Here is a 26625-nt window from a genome sequence, read left to right as displayed (position 1 = left end):
GCACACACACACTATCACACACGGCCTTGTATCATTACGCCAGGAGCTCCAGCTGTGGTCTACGGGGGACATTCATTTATCAGCTCGACAACAAAGGACCACATTCCTACACTGTGCTTTCTCCTTTGTCTGTGGCTCCACTTGATCCGCCGCTAATTCTGCCAGTTAAACAGTCAACAAAGCTCTCATTTCAGTCTCAGACCAGATCGTCCCTATAACATCAGATATATATATATATATATATATACATACATATATATATATATATACTGAAGTGGAGATTTTGGATCAGGGTCTGAGAAATTAATAATTTTGGGATACGTATTGTAAAATCCCATACATTTTGCTAACAAACGTGAATAGGGTAAAAAAAAGAATTTACTGATATACCACCATGGAACTGTCTCAGTTGATTATTTTTATTTCAACAATTAAGTTTGGAATAAAGGTTTAAACATGACAATGAGGCATCTAATTTGAACTGTCTCTACAGTCGTAAATAGACAAAGTAGTAAAACAAACACCTAAATGTGTATTTTGGGTGTTTTCTTTCCACTTGTCTGAAAGACACTGTTGTATGGAGGCAAAGCCCAAAATCGCAAAATTGACAAGTGCATGAAAACCGATATTTTTCGCCTGCACTGTCTCGCCTTAAAGGAGCAGTGTGTAGGATTTAGTGGCACCTAGTGGCGAGGTTGCAGATTGCATCCTACCGAACAGCCCTCCACTCACCCCCTCCCTACGGCGGCCTTCAGGTAAAAAGGCTCTCGCTAGTACTGGTGTTTGGTTTGTCCGTTCTGGGCTGCTATAGAAACATGGCGGTGCAACATGGCGGATCTCCGTGAAGAGGATGTAGATGTGAAGGGCTCATTAGTTAGGGGTGATTATACACCAATGAAAACATTGTCATGAATATTACACACTGTTCCTTTAAGAAAGTACATTGAAGCTATCACACAGTATCGCTCACAGGATATCTGACTTTTCGTAGCAGCTCGAGTGCCTCCACATAAAATACCTCGGGCTTCTTCTGGAGTCTCATTGAGTTCAACTCGACTAGTTCTCTTCAGGGATTTGTTTCATAACATAGTCTCCTGCTTCAGGTCTGTGTTGCATCGTGGAGCGGAGCAGCTTCATGCCAGTCATAAGGAATGTCTTGCCGGATGGGCAAATGCCATTACTGTCAGAGCATAACATCATGTGGGCAAGGTTCTGCAAATATCAAGGGGGGGGGGAGGGGGCTACAGCAGGTGTTCCCCTCTTTCATTGTGATTGGAAAATAAATTCCTTCTCATGTGATTTGATTTCCTGCTGCAGTTGGCTATTATCACCCCCCTCCATTAGCATGGGATCCAGTGAAGTGGTCCCTCGGTCATGTAGGCTTGCTAGAAACCCCTCGGGCACATGGGGGGGGGGGGGGGGGGTAAATGATGCGTGTTATTGTGAACACACCAGATGGGGTCCAGAAGCAGGGAACACGGAGGTATAGAGCAGCAATCTCCCCATAATGAGATGTAAATGGAGGCGACTCCAGGCTGGGCATGGTGACAGGGACAGGGATGATAGCGCAAAGTAATTTAAGTGACAGGTAGCAAACCTGCAGGAAAATAAGTCGCATTTGTCAAATTAGGCAGAGGACACGGCCTTTAATTTTTTATAAATTAAACTAACAGCAGTAAGGCATTTAAAGTAGTTAAGTTAGCTCTATCGCAACCAGCCAAAACATGGAAAAAGCTGCTTACATTTTAATCATTCATACTATCTGAAAGGTGCTATCATGCATAATTAATATTGAATATCATTTTGATGATAACGCTTCAGTAGTTTTATTTCGGGGACATTTTAAATGCAGGACTTTGACACATGGTGTTAGCGTTGCTAGCTAACATTATTTGTAATTGATGTCAGTAATGTTGCTTCTCCCATCACTGCTAACTGCTTAACATGGCGAATTTTGCAACTAATGAGCCATATATTTCTTTAAGTAAGTGCAAACCAAAAACTAAACCACAGGAAGAGTGAATGTTGGACTTACATGCATCCATTGGACAGAAACACGACTCCAAAAGAAAGCTAATGTTACTATGTAGCTATCTACCGAGCTTAAATACGCACCTGTTTACTAACAGTTCGTCATATACATTTACTCTGCCCATGGGGACACAAAAAACAGCTTCTGCAGGATTTTAAAAATCCTGTTGGTCCTGACAGCTGATAATATATGTTATTATAACAATTTCAATATGTTAAGTTTTCCATGTAATTGCCACGGGCTGGGTGACATGTTTGTGTTCAACTGTTATTTTTATCATGAGTGACACGCGGTGATAAGAGATGCGACTGTTGACTGCAATTACTAATACTGAGAATTCCAGGGCGTCGGTGAACGTGTCATAAGGTTTACCAGCTGTGACGCCTGTCAGTCATTTTCAGCGACCAATGACAGGGATGTGTGTGAGACAGCGGACCTGTGATTGGTCGAAAGTTAGAAGGTGGGCGGTTCGTTGTTTTCCCTGCAAGTTTGGAGAGCGGGAGTTCGTAGTCCAGAGAGCAAACGGTGAGGAAACATAAGTGAGATAACGGGTTTGTTATTTCGGGCGTGCCCGTGTACTGTCTGCTAACAGCGTGATAGCGAAACAAGCTAACGCGACGTAGCCTTCTTGCAGAGGGACGCTACGTTATTGAATGACAGGAGTCTGCAGCGCCACGCGCCGGTCTGCTACACACACACACACACTAACATTCCAGGCTAAAGTCACTCCCACCTCTCAGTTTGTGAACTTATGGTCAGTTTGGGCTCCAAAAGTACTCGTAAAAAGCCCCCGTGTGACGCAGTAAACAGCAACGCACGAGCAGTCTGTAGAATTGAATATTTCGCATTAAGTTGATGGGAACTATACCGCCTGCAAGTTGTGAAAGGTAAGTCGCTTTATTCATAATTGCTTATTCCTGCTTAGCAACCAATTGTTTTGTGAATTTGCTGACAACGTGCTGTTAAAAAATACATCTCTACTTCCACAAACCAGCACAAAAAATAAAGAAGCTCAGACTCGCTATTCAAACCTCTGGTCTATTTATTACAACTGATTCGAGCCTGCTGGGAAATGCATGCAGGATGGAGTAAAACAATTATATTGCACGAACACACAACCTGCTTCAAAAAATACATTCAACTTTTCTGTCAAAAATGAAAAGTAAATGCATGTGCAATGGAGTCCCATGAACATTTCTTAATATTATTGTCCAGAATAGTCTGTCATCTAAATCGCTGTTTTGTATGGAGACAAGACCACAGAGTAAACATGGAGTCATTCATGGGTGACTTACGATGCATCATCACCAGTGGACACTAACGACCAAGTCCTCAGTCCATGTCAGCAGACAGAGTTAATATGACCCAACTGTTAAGGGACACACGCTGGCTGTCACCCAAGGCCCAGGGAGGCCGTTTACTCTGGTTGCTTTTATTAAAAGTGGTAGCTGTGGTCCCGGCACACCTCCACCACCACCACCTATCAGCATCACTGTCATCCTCATCATCCTCATCACTGCTGCCCCCCTTGTGGCCCCGGTTCTCTATAACTCTTTAGCGAGAAATAGTTAAAAATCCTGATGACAAAACATGAGTGCATGTGTAGTTGAGACACAGGAACCATATTATGCTTACACATGCACAATATATTCTTAAATGTGTTACCCATATGGGAAGCAATGAGGCATTGATGCAAAAAGATGTGGCACTATAAGATATGTGTGTCCTAAAGTGTGTGTTTTATGCATCTGCACCCAGCTTCAGGTTCAGTGTGATAGCCCATCTATGATATTGCAGTGGTGCTGTATTTAAGCCAAACATACCTGATACCAAATCATTTTGTATCTATACTTTTATTAATGTAATATTAGAGAATGTTATATAGAGTATAGATTATAGACTCTGGAGTATTAGGATACTTAAAGTTACTTGAAGGAACTTTCATTTGTGTCAATTTTGGCGGTCCCTGTGGTAGTGGTAGTTTTTCCGAGCACCAGAGTCCATTTAGAAAACTTCTAATTTTACTGCAGCAAGGGTCTGACGGCCTGCTACGTTCAGTCCTGGTTCTGGTTCCCCCGGGCCTCCCTTCCCTCCAGCGGGCCCGGCAATACGGCGCCCCCTACTTTAGTAACACCTGTGAGGGATAGATATCGCCGCTCTCATATCTGTCTGTTGAATTTAAGGCCACAGCTAGCAGCCTGTTAGCTTAGCTAACTAGCACATAACTCCTGTATGTTTTTTTTTTTCTTACACTTTGGTCTTTGTACGAATTAAACAAACACGATATTTTTAAAATAGAGTTTAAATATTATTTGCCGTGGCTCAAATAATCTGTCTTTTACTCTCGGGCCAAACAGTTGAGAGAAACCAAAGCTCGCTTGTTAAAGAAGCATTACATCACATGGTTGTCAGTCCAAACACCGGCACCAGTTCAAGGTAATAAGAGTATCACTGTCTACTCACAAAATGCACAAAGATGAGTTTCTAAGCAATCTTAAGAGAGTTGTAGACAGACGTGAGTCTTTTTTTTTTCTGTTAAAAGTTTTTTGGGGGAGCTTTTCCTTATCCTTAGCGAGGAGTCACGGGACAGAGGGTGTCATATTCTGTACGGATTGTTGAGAAGCGTGTGTGCTGATGCGTTTGCACATATAAGAGAGAGAAAGAGAGAGAGACTCAGTGAAATCTGCAGCACGTAAAGGGTTTTGACAGCGTTACAAGCATCCGGATTTGGCGCCCGAGGCTGCTGAGACTCTCTGTAAAGACACCCACATGCTGCAGCAGAGCGTCTCATTAGGTAGGACACGCAGCGGTGGGGGGGGGGGCGAAGAGAGGATGGGTGGGAGAAGGAAAGAGAGATGCAGGGGAATGGTTAGTCACGCTCCATCTGGACAGAATAAAAACAAAAACACTCCCGTCGTGTCGAGGCTTCACGCTGCTTTGTTGTTCAAAGTGGTGGCGACATGGAGGGGTGGAGGGTCGTAGGTCACCGTGAAATCTTCCGAACTGGCATCTTGCTGAAAATGAAGCAGGATCTGAACAGTCAGACTTTGAACTGCCCACAGCTCTTTAATGTATAAGGACGATTAGCTGTAGAGGGCAGAAGCACACTCAAGTGCATAATGGGGTTGTGAGGCCAAAGTGTCAAGTACAGCGAGCAACAGGGCGAGACGCTAGGTTAGCTATTGTTAGCGTGGTATCTTTAACGGCGTTCTTCACCTTACAGAATTCCACATCCTTTCTTATCCATAAATCTCACATCCCACTTTGTGTAATTGATATTTGACTGTGATATTTGCCATGAATGTGCTACAGATGGGTGATAAATTAAAACCCAGCATGAAGTCTCTTAGTCAAGCTAATAATACACTGGCTTTTTATGGAGGATTTAAAAGTATATCCACTTTGGGGCGGATCAGGGCTGAATCATCCCTTACTAATGCTGGAATGTGTCAGAAAAAAGTGGCATCATGCAACCGTCTATGTCTTCTGTCGTATAGCTCTACATCAAACTATTCCGCAAGGAATAGTTCCTTGCGGAACACATATCTCGTTCGCAGACGCATATCTGCGAACAAGATATGTGTCGTTCGCTTATCTCGAAAAGCGTTCGTCTGATCGACTTCGCACCTGGCGGGTGTATTGCTAGAAGGCATCCAAGTACAACGCTACGAGCGGCCGCATACTCCGGGCAGGCACCTCACAAACGAGCACCGCTAGAGCTGCCTTAACAAGACCAAACAGATGGACACTGCCATCAATAGAGCCATGCTGGCGAATGTGTTACTGGTTTGAATATTATCCTGTTTGTTAGGACAGCAACATTTAATTGAGTTTGATGCATTCGGGAAATGTCTTCTTGTCCAGGGGTTCTTAACCTTTTTGACCTCGGGGCCCAACTTTTCAAGTACAAAGTGTCCCGGGGCCCATTCAAATATTAACATTATTAGTTTAACTAATTGATCTCACTCTTGGTTTGATTTGGATTCAATAACTATATCGTTACCTGTTCAACTCCACCCCTATTTTGGAGCAAAACCGCCTAAAATGACATACCCAAATCAAAATGGCTGTAGCTTCTGAACCACTCTGACTATATTCATCAAAAGTGTCAGAAAACCTGTCGGTCATACAGAAACAGAGCAGTGGGCCTTTGGAGTCAGTAAAAATTGAAGATTTTTGTCCGCATAAAATAAAAAAGTATCTTTCAGTATAAATAACTGCCTGTGGCTGTATCTGTACAGGTAAAGGACAGCATAGGGCTGTAACTACACTATCAGTGAACAACTGCCTCAAATTTGAAGAAGATTGGACAAAGTATGACCATTCTACAGTGTTTCTTCCATGAAGAGATCCAGGCGGAGCTCTAAAAGGATATTTGGAGACCCAAATGGACACATGGTAACCACATGATATTCTGACACACTAAAGGTGTTTCTCCCTTTATATTTTGATATTATATTGTTTTCCTTTTATTTTTAGCCTTTGCAAATTGCAAAAACTATGTATATATGGTCGAAGACATGGTGTGTGAGTAGCGGACTTGCTGTGCGTAATAGCTGTGACCGAGCGCACGATCGAGAATGAGAATAGCTCAGTTACGCAAACGTTGGTTGACGGCTTATGGAAGAGGAAGATAAGGTTTGTACTATAAGTACTAGCGTTTTCTGAAGCCAGTAGCTCCATGGTAACATCCGCTAGCACGTTGTCGGGTCTGTAATGTGTCTTTTTCCGTTGAAATGCTGCAAGATACGACTTGCAGCGGTTATGGCGACTTTGGACAGTGTGTGTGTGGGCTCCTTTTGTGGAGAAACCATAAGATATTAAAGAAAACCCTTGTTAAATAAATGAGATGATACAATGTGATGATCACAAAGACATTTATTATCATGTGTATGTAAACCTGCATACACAACAAGAAGCCCAACAGGCTTTCCCACGAGCGTTGGATGTTTCGTCGCTTGGTGTCGCTTTATTTTTGAAGGCTTCAGTGCTTCGTTTGATAGCATTAGCTCACATTCCACACACTGAGCCCTCGGCTCTGCCTCGTTGCCTCCGTTCACAAAGCCGTACTTAAGAAAGTCAGGGTTGTACTTGCACACACATTTAGACTTTGGGGAGGGGGGGGGGGGGGGGGTATGGCACCACTGTCGTCTTCATTTTTTCTTTTTAATAACTTAGCCATAACTTTCGCTACAGGCTAGCGGCTAGCTGAGTGTCTTCTTCTGCTTATTGCAGCTTGTTAAACAACTGACTGACGCATTACCGCCACCAGGTGGTGGGAAGCTGTATTGTAACAGAGTCTCATGGATAACAGTAATATCTCTGGTGTCTTCAATTGATAACCTATGCGGCCCCGCGGCCCACAGGTGCAAAACTCAAAGTTTTTTGCGGCCCTCTAGGTGGCCCCATGGTTAAGAATCACTGTTCTTGTCTACTTCGTTGGTGCTTTCAGTTCAGTGTTCATTTACTGTAAATATGTGTCGGCCAAGCAGCTTTAGAAACAAATGTAGTTTAATTTGAACTGGTGGTTTCAAGTGAGTCTACGATGGTGACGCTCAGTCATCGCCTCAATGATCACCTCTCTTCTCCACCCTGCTTTGCTCTGATGGCTTATTTCCTGAGTTGAGGATGCCGGCAGTTTCTCAGACAATCACTGATGCATCACTCGACTTCTGTTCTGTCCCAGCCAAACTCTCCCAGGCTTACGATGTCCATCATGTGGCTTAAAATGGTTCAGGAAGACACAGGGGCGGACGTGCTGACAAAAAGAAGAAGCCCAAATAGAGTATCGCAGGGGCCTGCAGCACACAATGAGCTGTCAGCGTCCCATGAATCAGCTTTGCAACATGATGGACGGCACCGCTGGGATGCTGAACCTCTGCCCTGACTTTTTTGTTGTTTGCTTTACTTGCCGGTATCAAAGCCGTCGTTTTCAGACTCATTACAGACCAACAAAGGACATGGTTCACAGTCTCAGGCAGTCTATCGCTCTCTTTTCCCCAGCTGCTCGTCACAATCATACGTCCACCTCTTTCTTTGTCTTTCACCGCTCTCTTTACTTTGCATAATGTATGAGGCTCTCTGTCCCACGGAGCCATTACTCTCTCATCAGGTGACCCAGTTATGAGGGTGGGGGGGGCTGCAGTGCAGTGCAGATATGATCCGTGTGGGGCTGATAAATCCACATTTATTGGAGACGTCGTCCAATCATTCAGATGTTGAATGTGAAATCAGAGCCCGCTCTAGCTCGGTGATAAAGAATGACGTAGCGCCGCACCTTGGCCAGTGTTATGCTAGTGCCGTGGCTCTGGAAGTTACGGTCAGGATCAAGGATTTCTGACCTGATATTGGATGTCTTACAAATACAAGGAGTTGTAGGACATCCAATATGTTACGCCTGTAATTAATTCAACCCGCTATTTATCAATGTTTAGGTCTCCAGAGGACAGGTATACCTGTGTGCAGCTGTGATAACATAATCTATATTTCATGTTCAGACTGAAAGGCATTGGACCTGGTATTGACCCCTGAGGAACTCCGCATTCATCTGCTATGGAATGGGATTATTTTAGACAGCAGAAGATTTGTAGAGACTATTTGATTTGTCGATCGATAGAAAAATAATTATTTTGATAATCGATTTAATCTTTAAAGTGTTTTTTACGTGCTAAAATGGCAGAAGATGTTTTCAGCCTCTCCAATATGGAGATTTCCTGCTTTTTGTTTCAAATCCTATTAAACTACAGGTCGTTGGGTTTTGGACTGACTAAACAAGACATTTAAAGACGCCATCTTGGACCTTGAGAAACTGGTACGGACAAATGTCACTATTTTCTGACATTTTATAGACCAAACAATCAATCGGTTAATCTAGAAAATAATCTGCAGATGAATCAATAATGAAAATAATACTTAAATGCAGCACTAAACATTAGTTTAAAGCACGTATTAACATTTTATTTAAGCACAGACTTCATTATAAACACACGGTCAGTCTGCCATGGAGATCATTTCCATTTGCAAAATGTGATTGGATTATGATGGCTTGCTCTTCCCTCTTACATTTAATTAACCTTATTAAACCTTCAACTGGATTACCCCTCTGCAACACCTAGTGTTTCTTTAGATCAGTATTTATACCGAGTCTGGATCAAAAAAATAGGTCAAGCCCGTTGCCAGTTTATTGTACATTTAATGAGCTCGGGGGGCCAGGGAGTCAGATGATTTTCTTAAATGGATCCCAGGTTAAGGCCATTTGTCTTGCATCTTTATGCAGGAAGCAGAGCCGATGAAGTGGAAATAGAAATATGAAGTGATATCAGGAGCATAGCCACAGAGGGCTATTTAAAGAGAGTGCATCAGCAGAGGCCAGAAATATCTTTGCTATTGTCTAAAATAGTTTCCCCTCTTTCCCATTTTATTACCAGCTGACGCTAGATATATAAAGGATCATATTTCTAACGATCCAAAAGAGGAAGGTAATACATATTTTGAGTGAATATAATATTTCGAGAGTAGTCTTTACTGAACTAGTATCTGGCAGCAGGCATAAAAATACTTTCCTGGAAAAAAAACACACAAACTGCTAAAAGGGAAATGTAAAATGTGAATGGGCACTGGCTATTTTAAATACTGTATTCAGGCTGTTTCAGTGTAGAAGTACTGTAACGGCACCGAAACAGGTTTGACCCACGATAAAGGAGCTGCAGGAAGTGTTCCAATATGATTTGGCTGCCTTGTTCCCCACTTATTACTTATGTATCGCATATGTAGAATGATTCACGGTAAATCAATATACTAACTGGTTCTTAAGACTTGCTTGGGTTTCTGCTCACATTTTATTGAATGAAAACCTACAGAAACAAGATCTTTGGCGAAGATCCATAAAGTTAGTTTTTTTTAATGCAGTGTGATCAGGTACATTTCGGAAGATCTGAAATCTGAAAAAATAGCATTCATAATCTGCGTTGTTGGAGAAATTAACCAAAAATACAAACAATAAGACATGAAGACTGGCAATGCTTTTGAATTTTTCACAAAATCAAAAAAAACTTAATTTCCCAAAAGACGTCAGTCAGGTGGAGCAGAGGAAGAGTAATTATTCAAAAAAAAAAAAAAAAATCCTGTCCTTAGTGATCTAAACGTGTTATTTCAAACTGAACTAACACTGAAATGAGCCTCCTCGGCTTATCAGAGCTTTGTGTTGAGCTTCAGCTCATTGTTTATCAAATATCGCAATATTTTTGAAACCTCGATATTGGTATTGCAGGGTTGACTATTGGTGCTTTCACAAAATATTTACACAATGAGACTTTTGATAAATATCATCAGTAAAGTGAATATGATGACTATCTGTAAGTAGGTAAAGGCAGATGATAGAACGTGTGAGTTTAGAAAATGACATCACTTTCCTGTAATGCAGCCTTTAAATCCAGGAAAAGAGAACACACAACATGTTACGATATAAGTCGATATCTAGTCTCAATATGATATAATATTGATGTATTGCTCTATACCAGCGGTTCCCAAACTTTTTAGGCCACGCACCCCCTTCTACATCCCGACCGTGTTCACGCACCCCCAACCCCCCCCCCCCCCCCCCCCCCACACACACACACCTTAAAAAAAAAAAAGTAACAGAGCCGCATAATGATCGGACGAATGAGAGAACAGTTTGCTCGCGCGTGGCGTTTGTTTACAAGATAAAAAACACAAAAACTCTTCCTGCACCGTGCCTTCGAAAAGGTAACGGACGTAACGTTACGAAGGTAACGGACGATTGGCCAGATTGGCCACATCTGTAGGCTCGTCTACTTGCAGAGAGTAAAACTCACTCTTCTTCACGCGACCGACTAATGTAGCCAGGATGTCTTCGGACAAAGCATACAGCGCGACAGTGTTGTTGGACACCGGGATCACGTCCAACTTTTTCGCTTCTCTCTCTCCAATCATACATTCCACCATCTCTTTAACATTTTTCCCTCTCCACCACCGCCTCTCCTCCCTATTACGCGGTCAGAATACCACAACACGCCGCCTGTCTCCAGCAGCAACGCGCTCATCCATGCACGGGAACAACACAAGTTGTAATATATACCTCCATAACACCCCGCCACTCTCGGCTCATACCTCCCCAGCAACGAGGCACATCACCCGGTCACAATACCTCCAGAATGTCCCCCGGGTGAAATCCGGGACTTGGTTTTATGGTTCCGAGTGGCGGGCGCTCACCCGTTGGCGCTGGGACGCGAGGTCTCCAGCCGCCCCCGCCGTGAGGCACCCGATCGTCGGGTCTGTCAGCCCTCGGAACAGGCCGCGGGTCAATAACTTGTGCGTGGCGGGGCAGAGGCGAGGCAGATCACAGAAAAATAATAAAGACTAGAGTACGGCAAAGATATGTTGATGAGAAACGTATTTGTACGTCAAACACAAACGTAATCAGGGAGAAAATACGTTCGTGGTAAAACGTAATTGAGAATGCATTTTAGTTTTGGGGGAACGTAATTTTTAGGAGACAGGACTGCACCGCCATTACATTTTTCCTCTCGCGCACCCCCTAGAGGCAGCTCGCGCACCCCCAGGGGTGCGCGCACCCCACTTTGGGAATCCCTGCTCTATACTGTTGTGGTTCATTCTCACAAGTGTCCGTTTTCAGTGAGAAATCTCTAAAAGCCGACCGTCCACCTGCTCAGCACCAAACAGCAGATGGATAAAGTTAGCGACTAGCTGGTGGACACGGTGGAGCACTGAGCCAAATATTTCCCCCCCGGGGGTCGAGACCAAACTTCATTCATCACATGTCCAGAAGCACGACTCCAAATTAATCATAACCCGTGGACGCTGCACGGGTAAATAAACGCCTAGAATTAAAAAGAGTCGGTCAATGTTGTGTTCTCAACTTGTTTCCACCGTCCCCATGAAAAAGAAAATATTGCAGAATGAATCAACTTTAAAATAACATGTTTATCAGGGTTTCTATGAAAGAATCAGTGGAGAAGACTTTAACATCAGCGGTCCACAGTTCACTCTGTGATTCGGTCACAAAGCGTTAGCTTGTTAGCTAGCAGCATCCTCAAAGGCATATTTGTGATCACACAAATGTTTACTGTCTTCCTGCAATGATAATATATTTGCTCCGAGGTGAAAAAAAACATTTAAATCCATATATTTTCCACACGTTATACGACTGAATCCCAGAGTGAAGCGTAAGGGCTTCGAGGCCGGCAGTGCAACCTGATGATGATGTAACTTGGATAAATGAGTAACTGGACATCAAATAAGCGGACTAAACATTTACTTTTATAGATTATCTGTATGAAAGCGTCGAGCCTCTACCACGCTGGGAAATTCATAAATGTGTAGCATATTCAAGTTAATGTGCAATCACACGCTCATTATATGCTCCTTTTAATCCCCTTAAAACTGCCATTAGCGTCATATATTGACCTTCGGGTGATGGGTAATCCTTTTTCATGCCATGTGAACCCATGATGGTGCTCATGGAGCATCTGATCCCCGCCTCCCGTCTCTCAGGGGATGTGTGAAGGGCAGAGGAGAGGAAGGGCGGCCTCAAACGTGGACATGAAGGAAATATGAAACAGAAGAGAGCGTTGTCGAGCTTAAACGGGGCCTCCTGTTTATCGCTCTGCCGGCAGCGACGCTGCTGTATGTGGATTTAGCTCACAGGCAGCCTGCAGCACAATACATTCAGAGACGTTCTGTCACAGATCAGATTGCTGTGTGTGTGTGTGTGTGTGTTTGTGTGTGTGTGCCCCCAGCACTTCATGTCCCATGTTGAATAAACAAGAATTAAGCAGCGCTGCCAGATAGAGTAAGACGGCGCTCAATCTGCAGCTGGGGGTTGGGAAGGACAGAGAGAGAGACAATGGCGCAGCTTTATTCAGTGGCAAGTGAATGGATGATGATTAGGCAAGATGACTCTGAGAGCAAAGACACCTTGACGTCTGGAAACCAAGCTGTGGACGAAGTGAACAGAAGATTATGTTGTGTGCAGTTAACTCCTCCGACAAGCTTCATGTGCTCTTTGCAGGGGTGGATTTAGTGATTTGGGGGCCCTGGGCAAAAGCAGACACGAGGCCTCCCTTGTGCCTGATACTAACCCTCTCTCTGATTGAAAATATTGTTATTATTAAGAATGTCACAGATTTTCAATGGATACAGTCATATTCCATGAGATAATGTTGATTTATTCATTGATGTACTCATTACTGTTGTGGTTCACTCTCACATTTGTCCGTTTTCAGCGAAATAGCTCTAAAAGCCGACCATCCACCATCTGCTCAGCACCAAACAGCAGACGGAAGAAGTTAGCGACTAACTGGTGAACAAGGTGGAGCATTTAGCAGCTAAATACCTAAATATTTTCAGTACATCTATAGCCATTAGGGGCCCCCTTAGTTGAGGGGCCCAGTCATTATTTGCCTACATTGTCAAATGGTAAAGCTTGCCTTTGTTCTTTGCTTCTTAGCATGCAACTCCTAAAGAGGAGGGATCACAGTTGAGTGCAGATGTCAGCAAAGTGTCGAAATAGCTTGACCAAGGTCTTCACTGAGCGTTTCTCACACGCGTTCACTCAAACATGCAGCAGATGTCTGATTACATTTCCTTTAATCAGCTTTTGTTGTCGTTCTATATTTTTCTAAAATATAAAATAAATAAAATAATCAAAGAGTATCGATAAGAGTACAAGTATCGATAGAATCCTAATGATTACGAAACATTGATTGCACTTGTTGTTTGAGCTTGATTGGATGGCAGTGTGGTTTTAGTCAAGCTACAAGGAATGCTACATCACAGCTGTGTTTTACAGCAATGCCACATATACGGAATATATAAATCATGAGCTCCGTCAGCATTCATTTTCTGCAAGATTGTGTATCGATTGTCAACTTAGAGATCAACTGAAAGCAAATAAACAGGCTGTTGTGTAATTGATAATGTGACAGCCAAGCCTTGAGTGCCGAGTTCTCCCAGCTGTAGTCGTGCGTCCGGAGAGTTCAGCTGAATCCAACAAAAGGACGGAGCAGTGGGGGCGAAGAGATTAGGAGGCTTGTAAAAACTCAGCCGGCATTTGAGATTCTCCCAGTCCTTCATGTTAGGCTACATACAGACTTTGAAATCTGTGCTTCTCCTGGCATAGAATGCCTCTTTCTTACCTATCTGCTTGTTGCAGTACTCGCACTGTTATGTTCTTCGGCTCGATGTGCACTTTTTAACTGTGCGCATCAGAAGCCTCAGTAAACATTTCACTTGATACAGGCAAGCAGCTTCCATTTATCTTAATGTAGAGAAGTATGTGTGAAAAGATCAAACCCAGGAGAGGTAGAGACGGCAGCCTTGGAAGGTGAAGGATTTCTGCATGTTTTTTAACGCTGAGGGGAATTCTTTTTGAAGTCCGTGGTTTAGCGGATTGTCTTCATAGAAGAGACATGGACATTCTCTACTTTCCTAATTTACAAAATGTAAATCAGGTGCGTGTCCTTCAGCTCCTTTGAAGCAGAAGAGAAGCATTGTTCTTTACTGCATAATGTGTGGAAGCAGTAGCTTTTATGAAATTTCTAGGGCGCCACTTTAGACTGATATTTGACATAATTTCAGTTACTTTTTAACTGTCTCTCAACTCTCACTTAGAAATTCATTTCTAGGGTAATTTAACAGGCCCAGATCGCATTGGTTATAGTCATAGACGGAATCAAATATGGCCGTAGTCTCCATGACGTCACCCATAGACCGGCCGCGGCTCTAAATGTGCGTGACGCAAGGAGAGACGTTCTGTTCTGGTCTCATGACGGTGGGGGTTTTCTCCTGGGTCACAAGCCTCCACGGGATTCAGTCCACATCTGTTTTGCCTTCCTCCGTTTTCATGCTCCAGACCGCTTCTTCTTAGCACCGTTAGTCGCCGCCCCTCCTCGTCATCGAGGCCGTTCGGCCATCGGGTCGTCTGACCGTCTCGCCGTGTCCGGAGGAGATGATACGCAAGGTCTCAAAAGATTAACGTCCATCGTATGAGCCTGTTTCCACGGGGCTACCATGAGAATAGATGTCTGTGAAACACTGCCAACTAAAACGTCACCCGTATCTGATGTTATTAACCTCCAGGCCACACATGCACAGTATCGTATCCATATGCTCGCTGCGTGAATGCCTGTGTGCATGCACGTGCTGAGGGCCGCTGTCATGAGGAGATAGCAGTCCTCTACTACCCCCCCCCCCCCCCCCCCCGCCCCCACCCCATCCCATCCCCGGGGGTTTTCTGTGACTTTGTGCATCTCGATTGAGCTTCTTTTCCTCATATTCAACTCCCGACTAACACTGACTGCCGTACTGTCACGACTGTTACTGCTGTAACTCCGGCTCTGCTTTGACTCTGAATTGTTGAACGCGTAATTCCCAAACTGTAAGTATTCATCTGCTGCTGTAACAGCCTGCGCTCTCCTGGGGAAGGCTTTCCTCCAGATTTTGGAGGGATTTGTGGGATTTAAATTTTATTGTCATTGCACTGAGACAACAAAATGCAGCTTAGCAACTAACTGGAAAAAGCAAACTGCAGCAAAGTGCATAGAGATGTGTATAAACATCAATGAATGACACTGAACGGTGAACACTGACTGAAAAAATGTGCCAATATGGAGATTAACCATACGAATTAAATTAGCTTTGATATGTACAATACGAACAATAAACCAGTCATAAATACTACATAGAATGTAGTATAAATGTACAATATAATCGGGCTAGAACGGTGATTTCTAAAGTGGGTGCTGTTGCACCATGGGATGCCTTAAGAACGGGGCAAGGACAGTGTGAGATGACTGTACCTGGGCCAGCCTAAAGAAATAAATCGTTCAGTGCAATGAGAGCCACTTGGCGTCGGTTTAAGTTTAGTTTCGTGATCGATGAATCCAGCAAATGCTTCATCGATTGATCGTTGGGTCCCGGGAGGCGAAGTATCCTGGCATCTTTGATGAAAATGATACTGCGAAGCATTGCATTGTATCTTAATTACTCCGAACATAGGGTGACTTAAAATGGTAACCGTTTTTCTTTTCAGTTTGGGCAACCTAAAGTTGGTTTCCAGCCTATTAACCACTTTTTTTTCAGTTTGTGCTGAGCCGTGACACTACACGTTACATTAACACCGTCACATCTGTCTATGAGCGTTACATTAAGGCACATCTTCTGTACATTACAGATTCTTTTTACACTTAGTACTGCGGACATTTCCACATTCTTCCGACAATTTTACACTTTTGTCCACAAAATCATTTCAATTCTGATGTATTGTACATGTTTTGTTTTTTTACAGTATTTTTCGTATTTTTATTGTAATATTTTTCTATTCTATATTTGTTTCTTGATTTTTGTTCTTTTGTTTTTACCATTTACTCTTCTCTTATGTTAATGCACCAATACACTAAAGAAAATTCCTTGTGCGTAAAAAGACATCTGATCTGATCAGCTGTTAACCACCTTATGACCGCAGTGCAGAGAATCTTTTGACATATGACACGGGGTCACAAGTAGACCTTGCATTGTAATGGAGTCACTCATGATGTGATACTTATTCCCACAGAGGTCACAGTGATAACTAATCCACATTGTCCCGTCCTCATGCCCGAAGCTCCCACGAGGACTTTTACCGAACACACCAGAAGCCCAACATCTCATTTTTGCAGGCGCGAAATGTAGATCTGAAGTTCGCGCTTTCTAGTCGTTGACTGATCTCCCTTATCTCTGGAGAACTAACAAAACAGTCATTAATGGTGAATTATTATACATCTCATTGGGTTTTTAAGCCTGCTGACTTCAAAGAGATGGGGCTTTGCATTGAGAGGCTTTGATGTAATGTGTATGCAAGAAGTCTGAAGTCTGTCGCAGGATTATGAACCATGGAACATTACTTTTATATTAAGCTTCCGTGCATATCCGAATGTCTCTGGAGAAAATACAATTGAAAAGATAACAACTTGGTTAAAAAATTGATTTGTTCGGCGTCGAATATGATTTTCGGTCTTCCCTCTTTTACTTGTTTCTCTTTTTCCTTTTTGTTTCTCCAATCCCAGGGCCACAGGTATGAAGACACTCGAGTACACTCTTACTGCCTGGGCCGCGTGAAGGGAGTTCAGAGTGCAAGTTAGATGTGTGAGGAATGTGAGCTATATCTATCTCCAGCTGCCTCCCTCCCACTCCGCCCGGCTAAACTGAGAAATGGCGTGAGCCCGGTTCTTGGCAAGGGTTTAGATATCCAATCTGTGAGTCGGGGTGTGAAGTGATCAATATCTATGTAGTGGAGTCTCTCTATCCTGCCGCCTCCTCTTTTGTTTCACAAAGTGCTCATCCATCAGTCAGTACTTCTTTGAGTTTGCCTCCTCATTATTGTGGAAGGCCTACCGGCGAATCAGCACATCTTCATCGTGTGAACGCTCAAAGGATCAAGCTGATGGTGTTCTATATTTTTCATATTGTCAAAAAAATGTATTGTTTGCGTAGCCAGAGGCCACTATAGTTTATTCCTCTGTGCTATAGAGCTTGACTCCACAAAGAGCCACATGTTGGAACATCTTCCTTCATAACATCGGCACTGTAGTTTATTTTGAGTCAATCCCACATACACACACGTGTATTGAAAACATATTTTATTTATTTAAAAAAAATTGGCCCATGCTACACCCTTCCACCCAACTTCATAAAAATCGAGCCAGCAATTTTCCCATAATCCTGCTGACAGACAGACCAGCAAACCAACTAGAAGGAGAGCGCAGACCTGTGCCAAGGCCAAATGTACCGTCTCGCAATGTCAACGAAAGTGAAAAATAATTTGTGTATCTGCCCTGAGATCTGGATCCTCTCCAAATTGAATGAGTTCTTCCTGTGCCAATGCACCATCCGTCCACCATGTTTCATAAAAACCAGGCCTGTAGTTATTTCTGAAACCCTGTTGATAAAGAGACAAACAAACCAAAAACATAACCTCCTTTGCCGGAGGTAACTATAAGTGCACTCTGAGAACACAGACGTGATGCGGATACGCTTTCAAACTGTAACAGGTTATTCCTTGGTCCACGCTACACCCGTTGACCAAGTTCCATTAAAATCAGGCCGGTAGTTTTTCCACAATCCTGTCATCAAACATAACCTCGATCACCAGAGTTACTACAAATCATCTAAAGCCAGACATGAATGTCTGAACCAGATTTCAGAGCAGTCCATCCAACAGTTCTCGAAACCATACGTTTCAACCTCGTGGTGGTCATCTAAGTCTTTAGAAATCATCCTCTGGGGCCATGAATGTTGATGAAAACATTCCATCATACAATAGTTGTTGAGATATTTCTGTCTGGACCAACCAACACAACAGACGGACACTGCCATCCCTCGAGCCACACCCCTAGCAAGGCTAAAGATATATAATAACCCCCCCCCCCCCCTCAACTATTGAATTGGATTGCTATTTGTCTCTCACAAACATGCAGCTGTTGGGCTGCTCATAGTTTAATTGAAGAGAAATGTTCAACAAACACTAACGGTGTGGAACGCATACTGTATCATTAATACCTCATATGATAACTCTTTAAAGTACAGATTTTTACCAGTCCAAGTTTCCCCATTTGCTGTATTTTGATTGTGTTGTATTGCTTCCTCGTGTCTACTTAACTTGATATTTTTATTTAATTTCTTCTAAGGCCCGGTATGGACGAGGCAGAGAAGTACCAACAAAGGCTGCAAGCCATAGCGGTGAGAATGTCACTCTTTCACTTTGTCTTTACTTTTGCCCTTTTACTGCCCACTCCAGTCTGCCTTAAACCAACTTGGACTTTCACCTCGTGTCAAAAACAATCTCACCGCGCCGTCGTTGTCTCATGTCACTTCAGTGGAACGGTCCCGCTTGATCCGCGCTGCCCGAAGTCAGCGGGCAGAGACCATTTCCACCGGTTTAACTTTCCGGCCAATAATCTCTGATCTGTGAAGTGAAAGGTTGGAGGGCCCGAGTGGAGCCCGCCTGCCCGACGTAAAAATCTGTCCAACCGCGAGTGACCCACTTCACCAGCGAGTGGGCCCCCGGAGTTTCAGGCTTACGTTAAAGGCGCGGATACGGAGCCGGCATCCGCACAATGTGCCGCGTCACTGAACTATTTCTCCCGGCATCTCGGCGCTCCGCCAGCTGCATCTCCCCGCTTTAATCTGCCGGCCACAACCCCTAAAAATATCCCCTCTCTCTCTTACTCTCTCTGCTTTTGTACAGAAGAAGTCCTTGTCTTCAGGGACCAGGACTGCAAAGGGGTGTTACTTAAGAATTATATCAAAAAGCGGGTGTAACCCACCACCATAAGCACAGTGTTCTTGGATCAAGTTCTGTCTGTTGTTAGTGGAAGAAACAGCAGTTGCTTAACTTCTCGTTAAGCTGCTCTTTTGTTGTTGGAATAACTCAAGTTTTCTTTGCTGTTGAGAGATAACTTACAGGAGGACTCAATATAAGTGCGGGGTAAGTAGCGCTAACATTCCTAGAAAATTAAAAAAGTAAATTGTCTTTTTTTTGTGTGCGTTAGATTATGTAAACGACTTCCAAGCAATGTAAAGCCAAAGGCGGCGTAGACAATCTGTCGCTGCCAATAGTTCTGACACTTTCTGTGATGGCTGCAGCAGGAAAGCGAGGCGAGTTGGGATTGAGTATCGGTACAAAGACACTGTAAAACTGAATCGTGCCATCCTGCTTCATCAGCTCTTCTTTCACAGTGGTGTCACTGTCTCAATTCATAACCAACTCGTAGGATTCCAGAGTCTTCCCTCTGGTTGCACTGCCTACTTATCGCCCCTCTCTTTGTCGACCAATTCCCTCCTGGACTTTTTTTTTCTTCACGTTCCCTCTTTGAGGATTTAACTTCGTCTGTCACCAGGAGCGGCGTCGGAGGCAGGAAGAAGAGGAGAGGCTGACGAGGGAGGCGGAGGAGGAGTGGTTGAAGACTGCCCAGGAAAAGGTGATTTAAGTTTTTCCGAGGAACCAAATTCTTTCCTACTTGGTCCTCCGAACGATGTAAAAAACCCACCTTAAATTTTTGAGTTTTGAGTTTGATAAGAAGATTGTTATCAATCCTCACATCTAAGTATTCCTGAAATAATGATGAACTATTTTCTTGTAGATGCTGTCGGCTGGGATCGAGCTATTTTGTTTTTCATTGTTTTCCCTCTTTTCCAGCTGCTTCATGTTAAAAAAATGACCACTGGCGTGTCCCACCCTCATGTCATGTCTGAGCTCATCGTTAGCCGACGCCTGGCTCTAATGTTCTGGGTGGGCTCATTATGACCTCATTATGTCTCAGATTTACTCACATTCGCATTTGTTTTCACAAGTGCAGAAGATGTGCAGAAGGCCCACTGCCGTCTTATTTAGTTTGGCCCCACCCAAAGAGAATCGGCTCATGCATGGATACATGAGTTGGATCAATGAACGTCTGGGGGGGCTTTGGATCACGGAGTCGTGACACCTTTTCACTCTCAGACAACGGCAGTCTGCTGGCCTTGCTCATCCTCGGCAATCCCGCGGGGCTTCGTTCGTGTGTCTGCGGAGGAGCCAAAATGGCAGAGCAGCGCTGCCAGGTGGCTGGCTGCGTGTCTTGATCCGCTGAATGATTGTCAACACGGGCACAAGGCTCTGTGCGCAGTAGCGTTTGTTTTGGTTATATCTCTGTTTTTTTCTGTTTCTGACAGCGTATCAGGTATCGTCCAATCACAGCTTAGCCTCCGTATCCAGGCACAGCTGGTTTGTGAAGCTTTTGGGGTTTTCTCCACATGCTGAAGCAGAGTGTAGTGAGCGTGATGCTCTCTATCCAAAACACATGGAGGGTGGTCTTGCTATCAGGGTGACCCAAGATAGCGTTGCATTTACCAAACACTTTGACAAATTGTCCCCTTTTTCCCCACAATCCTAATATTATACACGTTGTCAGCGCTTACATAGACGTTTATCATGTCCTGTCCCACTCATTAACCCACTATAAAAGCATAAGGAATGCACCGCCCGTCTCAATTCACCACTGAAATGTCTGCATGAGTGTCTCTCGGTCGGTATGGCATTGTCACGGTGACGGTAGCAGCTCTTTCTGACGGACCCTGTCGGTACGCTAACGGTTGTCAAGCTAGCCAGCTTGACACTTGTGGCGCTAAAGTTAGCTTAATAAGCTAACAAGCTACAGCAGAGAAAATCCAAGTGCTCCGGTGTCACTGTAACCTGACTAAGAATCATTGTAAAGTGTACGTGCCGCATGAGAGTTGAACACTCAAGTGAGCCAGCAAAAGAGGCCACAAACTCCTAAAGGGTTTCATGATCAATGTTGACCGCTCGGATAAAATCACCAAACGTTCTGCCCGTCTCTCCGTCTCGACCTTTTAGTTCTGAACTTGACTTTTCTGTCCTCACATTCTCCCACAGAGGAAGCACTTGAGGGAGCAGTGGCTCAGCGAAGCGTCCCCTGTCCTTGACGAGCCGACGACAGGGTGAGCCACATCTCACCAGCCTCATTCACGCGCACTTAATTCAATCACAATTTCACGAGTCTTTGAGACATTCATGACGGGGGGGATTTGATTCGATTTAGTCTGCACTCTGCTGGCACACAGATAACTGATATGCAAGGCTCACATTTGTAAAGTTTTTTTTTTTGAAGCGGAGGGTACAGGTATTTCCGTCACAGATGCACTTCTGTATCGACCATGACGAGATCAAACAGGAGGCGGCCATGTGGCAGCTGGTGTGATGGATTATAACCAAGCACATAACTACACACACACACACACACACACACTCGACGTCTTTAATTTTCTTCGTCCAACTGCTCTGCTTCGTTTATTTTCCGAGCTCTGATGTGCATTTTTTTGTGTTAACAAGTATTATGTCTGTGCCGATGTGTGTCAGGGAGCGAACCGAAAGTCAAAAGACGCCCGAGGACGAGGAGGCAGCTGACGCTAGAAGAGAGGAGCAAGCCTCCCGAGAAGGAAACAAAGAATCTGGCAACTGTGCAGCTGCAGTCAGAACACACAGCCAGGTGACACGATCAGATGTTTCTGGAGTACCACGCCACAAAAACAGACTTGAATGTATCAGACTTGAATGTTGTCGGCTTGAATGTAGCCGACAACATCCAGATTTTCTTGCAAAATGAAAATTTAGAGACATAACGCAAATAGCGCCAAAATATTTTAGGATTTGAGCCGCTGTGACGGCAGTGGAAGTAAACACCGTGCCCCCCCCCCCCCCCCCCCCCTTTGGCTAAAATTCTCCTCAGAAGGCTGAAACTTTATTTTTTTCTTTTGTTGTGTCTTTTAAATCTCATCCACGGTCAACATGAAAATAAGGCACAGAATGATCTCTTCGGTCAAAACATGCAAATTGTATTCAGCTTGGCCTCGTGCCACGAGTGTTAAATAAATAAAACGTTCCAGGAAAAATAACCCACTAGCCCGTGCAGCAGGGGTGTGAGCTCTTCAAATTATGTATCATGAATAAAAAATGGACGACAGGCGCTGCCACATAATGATTTATCACCGCATGAGTGAACCCACACAGAATTTTCACCCTGAATTTGGTGAATAGGGAAACAAATGTCCTCGTTTTCACGGGTTTTGCGCGAATATCACTTGTGTGTGTTTTGCGGGTTGAATCTAACACTTCGTTTGATACGTTCACATCGGCATACATTTATCATATAATTGTAGCGAGTGTGTGACTGAGCTTGAACTTTAAATTTAGCTGAGTGTGCAACAGCAGCAGGACTGAAACGGCTGCCGGGCGACGTAGTCTCAGCACCTCTTGACATGATGGGACTAAGCTTGGTTCAACACTTCTCTGGTGATGACTGTGAAATATTTATTGCGGGGGGGGTCACAGACTGTCTGTTTTAAGTGCGTGACCGAGGACAGCACTCACATTGTCTCCTCTCTTTCTGCCCTGCAGGCTGGGACTGACGAGGACGAGCAACAAGGTAAGAAGTCAGCCGGGGGGGAGGAGGGGGTGCTGTGATCGTCATTAGCTCACCGTCGATCTCCATCTCTCTTTGTCGCTCTCGGGGCCGTTACGCCTGCCCAGAATCTATTCTCTCCTGATGGATGCTAATTTAGCCGAACTAAGACTTTGCGTAAAGAGCAGTGATTTAAAATCGGGCTGACAGAATGGAGCCGCGTCTGGGGAAACGGCGACGACGTCTCTTACAGTCTGCGAGTCATTCTGCTGAGCGAGAAACACCACGAGAGGCCGGAGTTTATCCAAAAGATTTTGCTTCCAATGGGCACAAAGTTACAGAGGAGTTACAGAAAAGACTGGCGTACGCTAGAGAGCATTCGACACATCGCCGACTACAGAATGGAGATCGCAACACGGTGCGATATTTCAGTAAATGGACAGAAGTGTACTGATGACTTTCTTCCATCCAAACATCAGTCAAAGAATGTTAAATTCATGAAAATTAGGACTCATGTTAAAGTCAAGTTAGCACATTGAAAGCTCCAGAAAACAGATGTCTCTAAACTACCGGTTTCTGTCAATAGTAAATGCGAGCAAGTCTCGTTCCTGACCGGTCCACACTGCCGACTATACACTTCGACTATTCTCAAGCGATTGTTTTGTTTTGTTTGTCTGGAAACCTGTTTTTCTTTTAACCCAAATATGTACCATGATATATTTGATTGACTACCACGTCCTGCGTGGATGGGAACTCAAAAGGTAAAATAATGTCATCGGGGCTGAAACGCACAAAGTCAATAGTCCTACAAACGTTGATACACCCGACCTCGAAATCCAAGATGGCCGCAGTCCATCAACAGTAAAAAGCCGATAATAAGCACTTCAGTCTTATTTTTGTCTGTCCAACTTCTATCGGTGGACATGTTGCTACGGTGCGGAAAGCAATAGTGGCGTAACGCGTTGTTGTTGCTGGTATCGCCAACAATAGCGAGCCTGGCTGGAGCTAACCACATTAACTTTTTGCGAGTTTGGTGATTTCAATTTTCAGCAATTGATTACAAAACAAACTGATGATATATGAACTGATCTCTAGTAAAGTAATACATTTTAATTCTACTTTAACTCAAAAACGTACTGTACAACGTGTACGCTTTCTTTTTCAGTGAATAAAGACGCTGAGGATCACTTCTCCATACAAATGGCGCAAAGGATCTTTCATGAAAGTGGGCAAGAAGGCCGATCAGGTGAGGCATAGGAGTAGACTTTGTTGTAACTTACCATCAATTTAGATGTTCAGTATGTAGTAATGACAGGGCTGTAGCGCACACTGAGTATTCAGTATGTCTGGCTCAAGTGCTGGTGATTTGAGTCCCCTGAAGTGCAGATTAGCGCCTGTAACACACTGGAACGGAAACCAAATGTTTTACTATATATATATATATCTCGATAAACAGGAATTGAGGCTACAGAACATGATATTTGAATTAACCTTTCTATTCTCCTCTAGCAAAAGACGAGCCCTTTATTTGCTGCTCTGCCTTCAGGCTAAGACTTAATGATGGGACTGAGGTGAAAGGCCTGAGAGCAATGTTCTATTTAGCCCACTTTGTTATTTATGTTTGTTCATTTTTTTATGCGCGCTGGAGGGCTTATTGTGTCTCTATATTGTGTGTTGTGTCGGCTCATATTAGTGACACAAAGATCTGGTCCTGACCTGGCGTTAACCTTTGTACCTCTCGCCCTTTAAACGTCCCCAAGTCTGTGATGCATTGAGGACAGTTTGTCCTGGACTGCTAATGAGTTGAGAATTTCTATCTTTTATTTTGATAATTTGTATTCTGTTCCGTAGTCCTGGGAATGTTGGCAGTGCAGGTCGAGAGAGACCCCAAGACGGGGGCCACCGTCGTGAGGTCGGTGGCCCCCGTGTCCTCGCCGGCCGGGGTGCCGATGACAACCACGGTCTTCGACGACGGCAGGAAGAGCATCCACGCCGTCGGCGGATCGGGAAGTCAACCCTCGACCGAAGAGCTCGGGCAGATCCTGAGCTTCGTCGATGGCGTCGGGATGAAAGTGCTGCTGGACGAGGTCGCGTTCACGCCGAACCAGGAGGAGACTGAGATGGAGAGAGTCGATGCCAGCAGAGCGCCGAAGGGACAAGTCGTGTCTTTTTCTACCCGTGGTGTCGTGTCAAAGGACGACGATACGCAGTTAGACGTCCCTAGAAGTGACGACTTGGAAGCTGAGCTGGGGATAGAGGAGTGCTCTGCTATGGGACAGGAGGAGGATGACAAAGAGGACGGGAGCATCATGGCGGTAAGAGACATCGCCGGAGAAGTGGACAACGTGGAGGATCTGAGGTTGGAGGAAGGCCCGGTCACTCTGGTGTTCCTTGGATACACGGACGGCGACCAAGAGGACCATGAAGGCATGCTCACCGCGCAGCGCGTGATCATCACCGAGGAGGGAGAAGAACACGTCTTAGGACCGGAAACGTCTGCTTCACCTCAGGAAGGGAAAGAGTCCCGAGTGTTTCACGACGTCCCCCTGGATGGAAATGGGGCAGGAGTTGAAGTCCAGGGAGGGAACGGTGATGACTGGCGGCAGAACTCATCTTCACCCAGTAAAGCCACTTCCAAGCCCAAGACCTGTCGCTGTTGCTCCGTCATGTAAGACAGCGATTGAAGAGATCAGCCTTCTTTGTATCATTTGTAATATTTGTAACACCTCATGCTGCATTGCTGCCTAAATGACTGAGACTAGACCACCACCTGATGTGGTCCTAACGACGGTTTTGAGCACCCATCACGTCTGTTCACATTGCCAAAGAAAGAGATGTGTATCATGTTGTGGGTCTGTTATAGCAGCTGTGGGCTGACAACTGCTCTGAGGGACAATCCACTTCCTCCCTCTGGTGGACAAAGCGGAGAATGAAGACAAATATATCTGTCCCTTAGGACTTGTTCTGTGCCTTACCAGCCAAAACATGTCCATATGTTTAGCTGTTGTTTGGTCTACGAAATGGAAAAAGCCAAAGAGCAGAAGAATCATCAATATTTCTAACGGTAATCACGGTGTGATCCAATGTGTCTAAATACAGTTCATCAGAGTGATATTTGTACCCCTACTCCTCAGGGCTTTAGCTTCCACGTAGGACACCAGCGATGTTTCTGAGGGTTTTTAATGTCATGGGAGGAGTTTGTATTCTACAATTAAACATGAATTTAACATGTTGAGTTTCTTCGACTCAGTCAAAATCTTTAAACTAATGGTCCGACATTTTGTGAAACTTCTGCAGCTTCAGAAGGGGCTGATCGCCTGACCTCCGGTGATTCTCGAGAACCGCTCATCCAAACAACTTCACTCTCGACACCTTCGCTTCCTCGGGTCCTGAGCAACACACCCGTCAGGTGTGAAGTCAAACAAATCAACGGTTTCTGAGAAAAATTGAAGGACAGGCATACAGACAGAGTCCTTTTCATTTCTGTTAAATTAGATACCTCATGGCAGGAGAGCAAAGGTCCAACTGTGGATTGGACTATTTCAGGCTTCAGACATGGATTGAAACAAGGGGGTGTGGTATTTATCCAAAGCATTTATGTTCTCAGCATTGTGGGAAAAG

At 44.3% G+C, this 26625-nt stretch overlaps 1 protein-coding gene across 2 annotated transcripts; it reads left to right on the top strand.

Moving 5' to 3' along the window:
• The first annotated feature begins 2592 nt into the window (after positions 1-2592).
• Positions 2593-26236, top strand: LOC306787554 (uncharacterized protein). Of its 2 annotated transcripts, XM_079282728.1 has the most exons (9): positions 2594-2919; positions 17116-17304; positions 18736-18787; positions 19948-20028; positions 21480-21544; positions 21963-22092; positions 23001-23028; positions 24170-24250; positions 24856-26236. In XM_079282728.1, exons 3-9 carry the CDS (start codon positions 18743-18745, stop codon positions 25674-25676), a joined length of 1251 nt encoding a protein of 416 aa, XP_079138854.1. In that variant the 5' UTR covers positions 2594-2919; positions 17116-17304; positions 18736-18742; the 3' UTR covers positions 25677-26236. The 2 variants fall into 2 exon arrangements, with proteins under 2 accessions (XP_079138853.1, XP_079138854.1); XM_079282727.1 differs by lacking the exon at positions 17116-17304 and having other exon boundaries at positions 2593-2919.
• Positions 26237-26625: the final 389 nt, after the last annotated feature.

This window comes from Melanostigma gelatinosum (assembly GCF_949748355.1).
Source record: "Melanostigma gelatinosum genome assembly, chromosome: 13".
Lineage (NCBI taxonomy): Eukaryota > Metazoa > Chordata > Actinopteri > Perciformes > Zoarcidae > Melanostigma > Melanostigma gelatinosum.
Note: the sequence above shows the minus strand (reverse complement) of the source record. Positions and strands in the feature narration are given on the sequence as shown.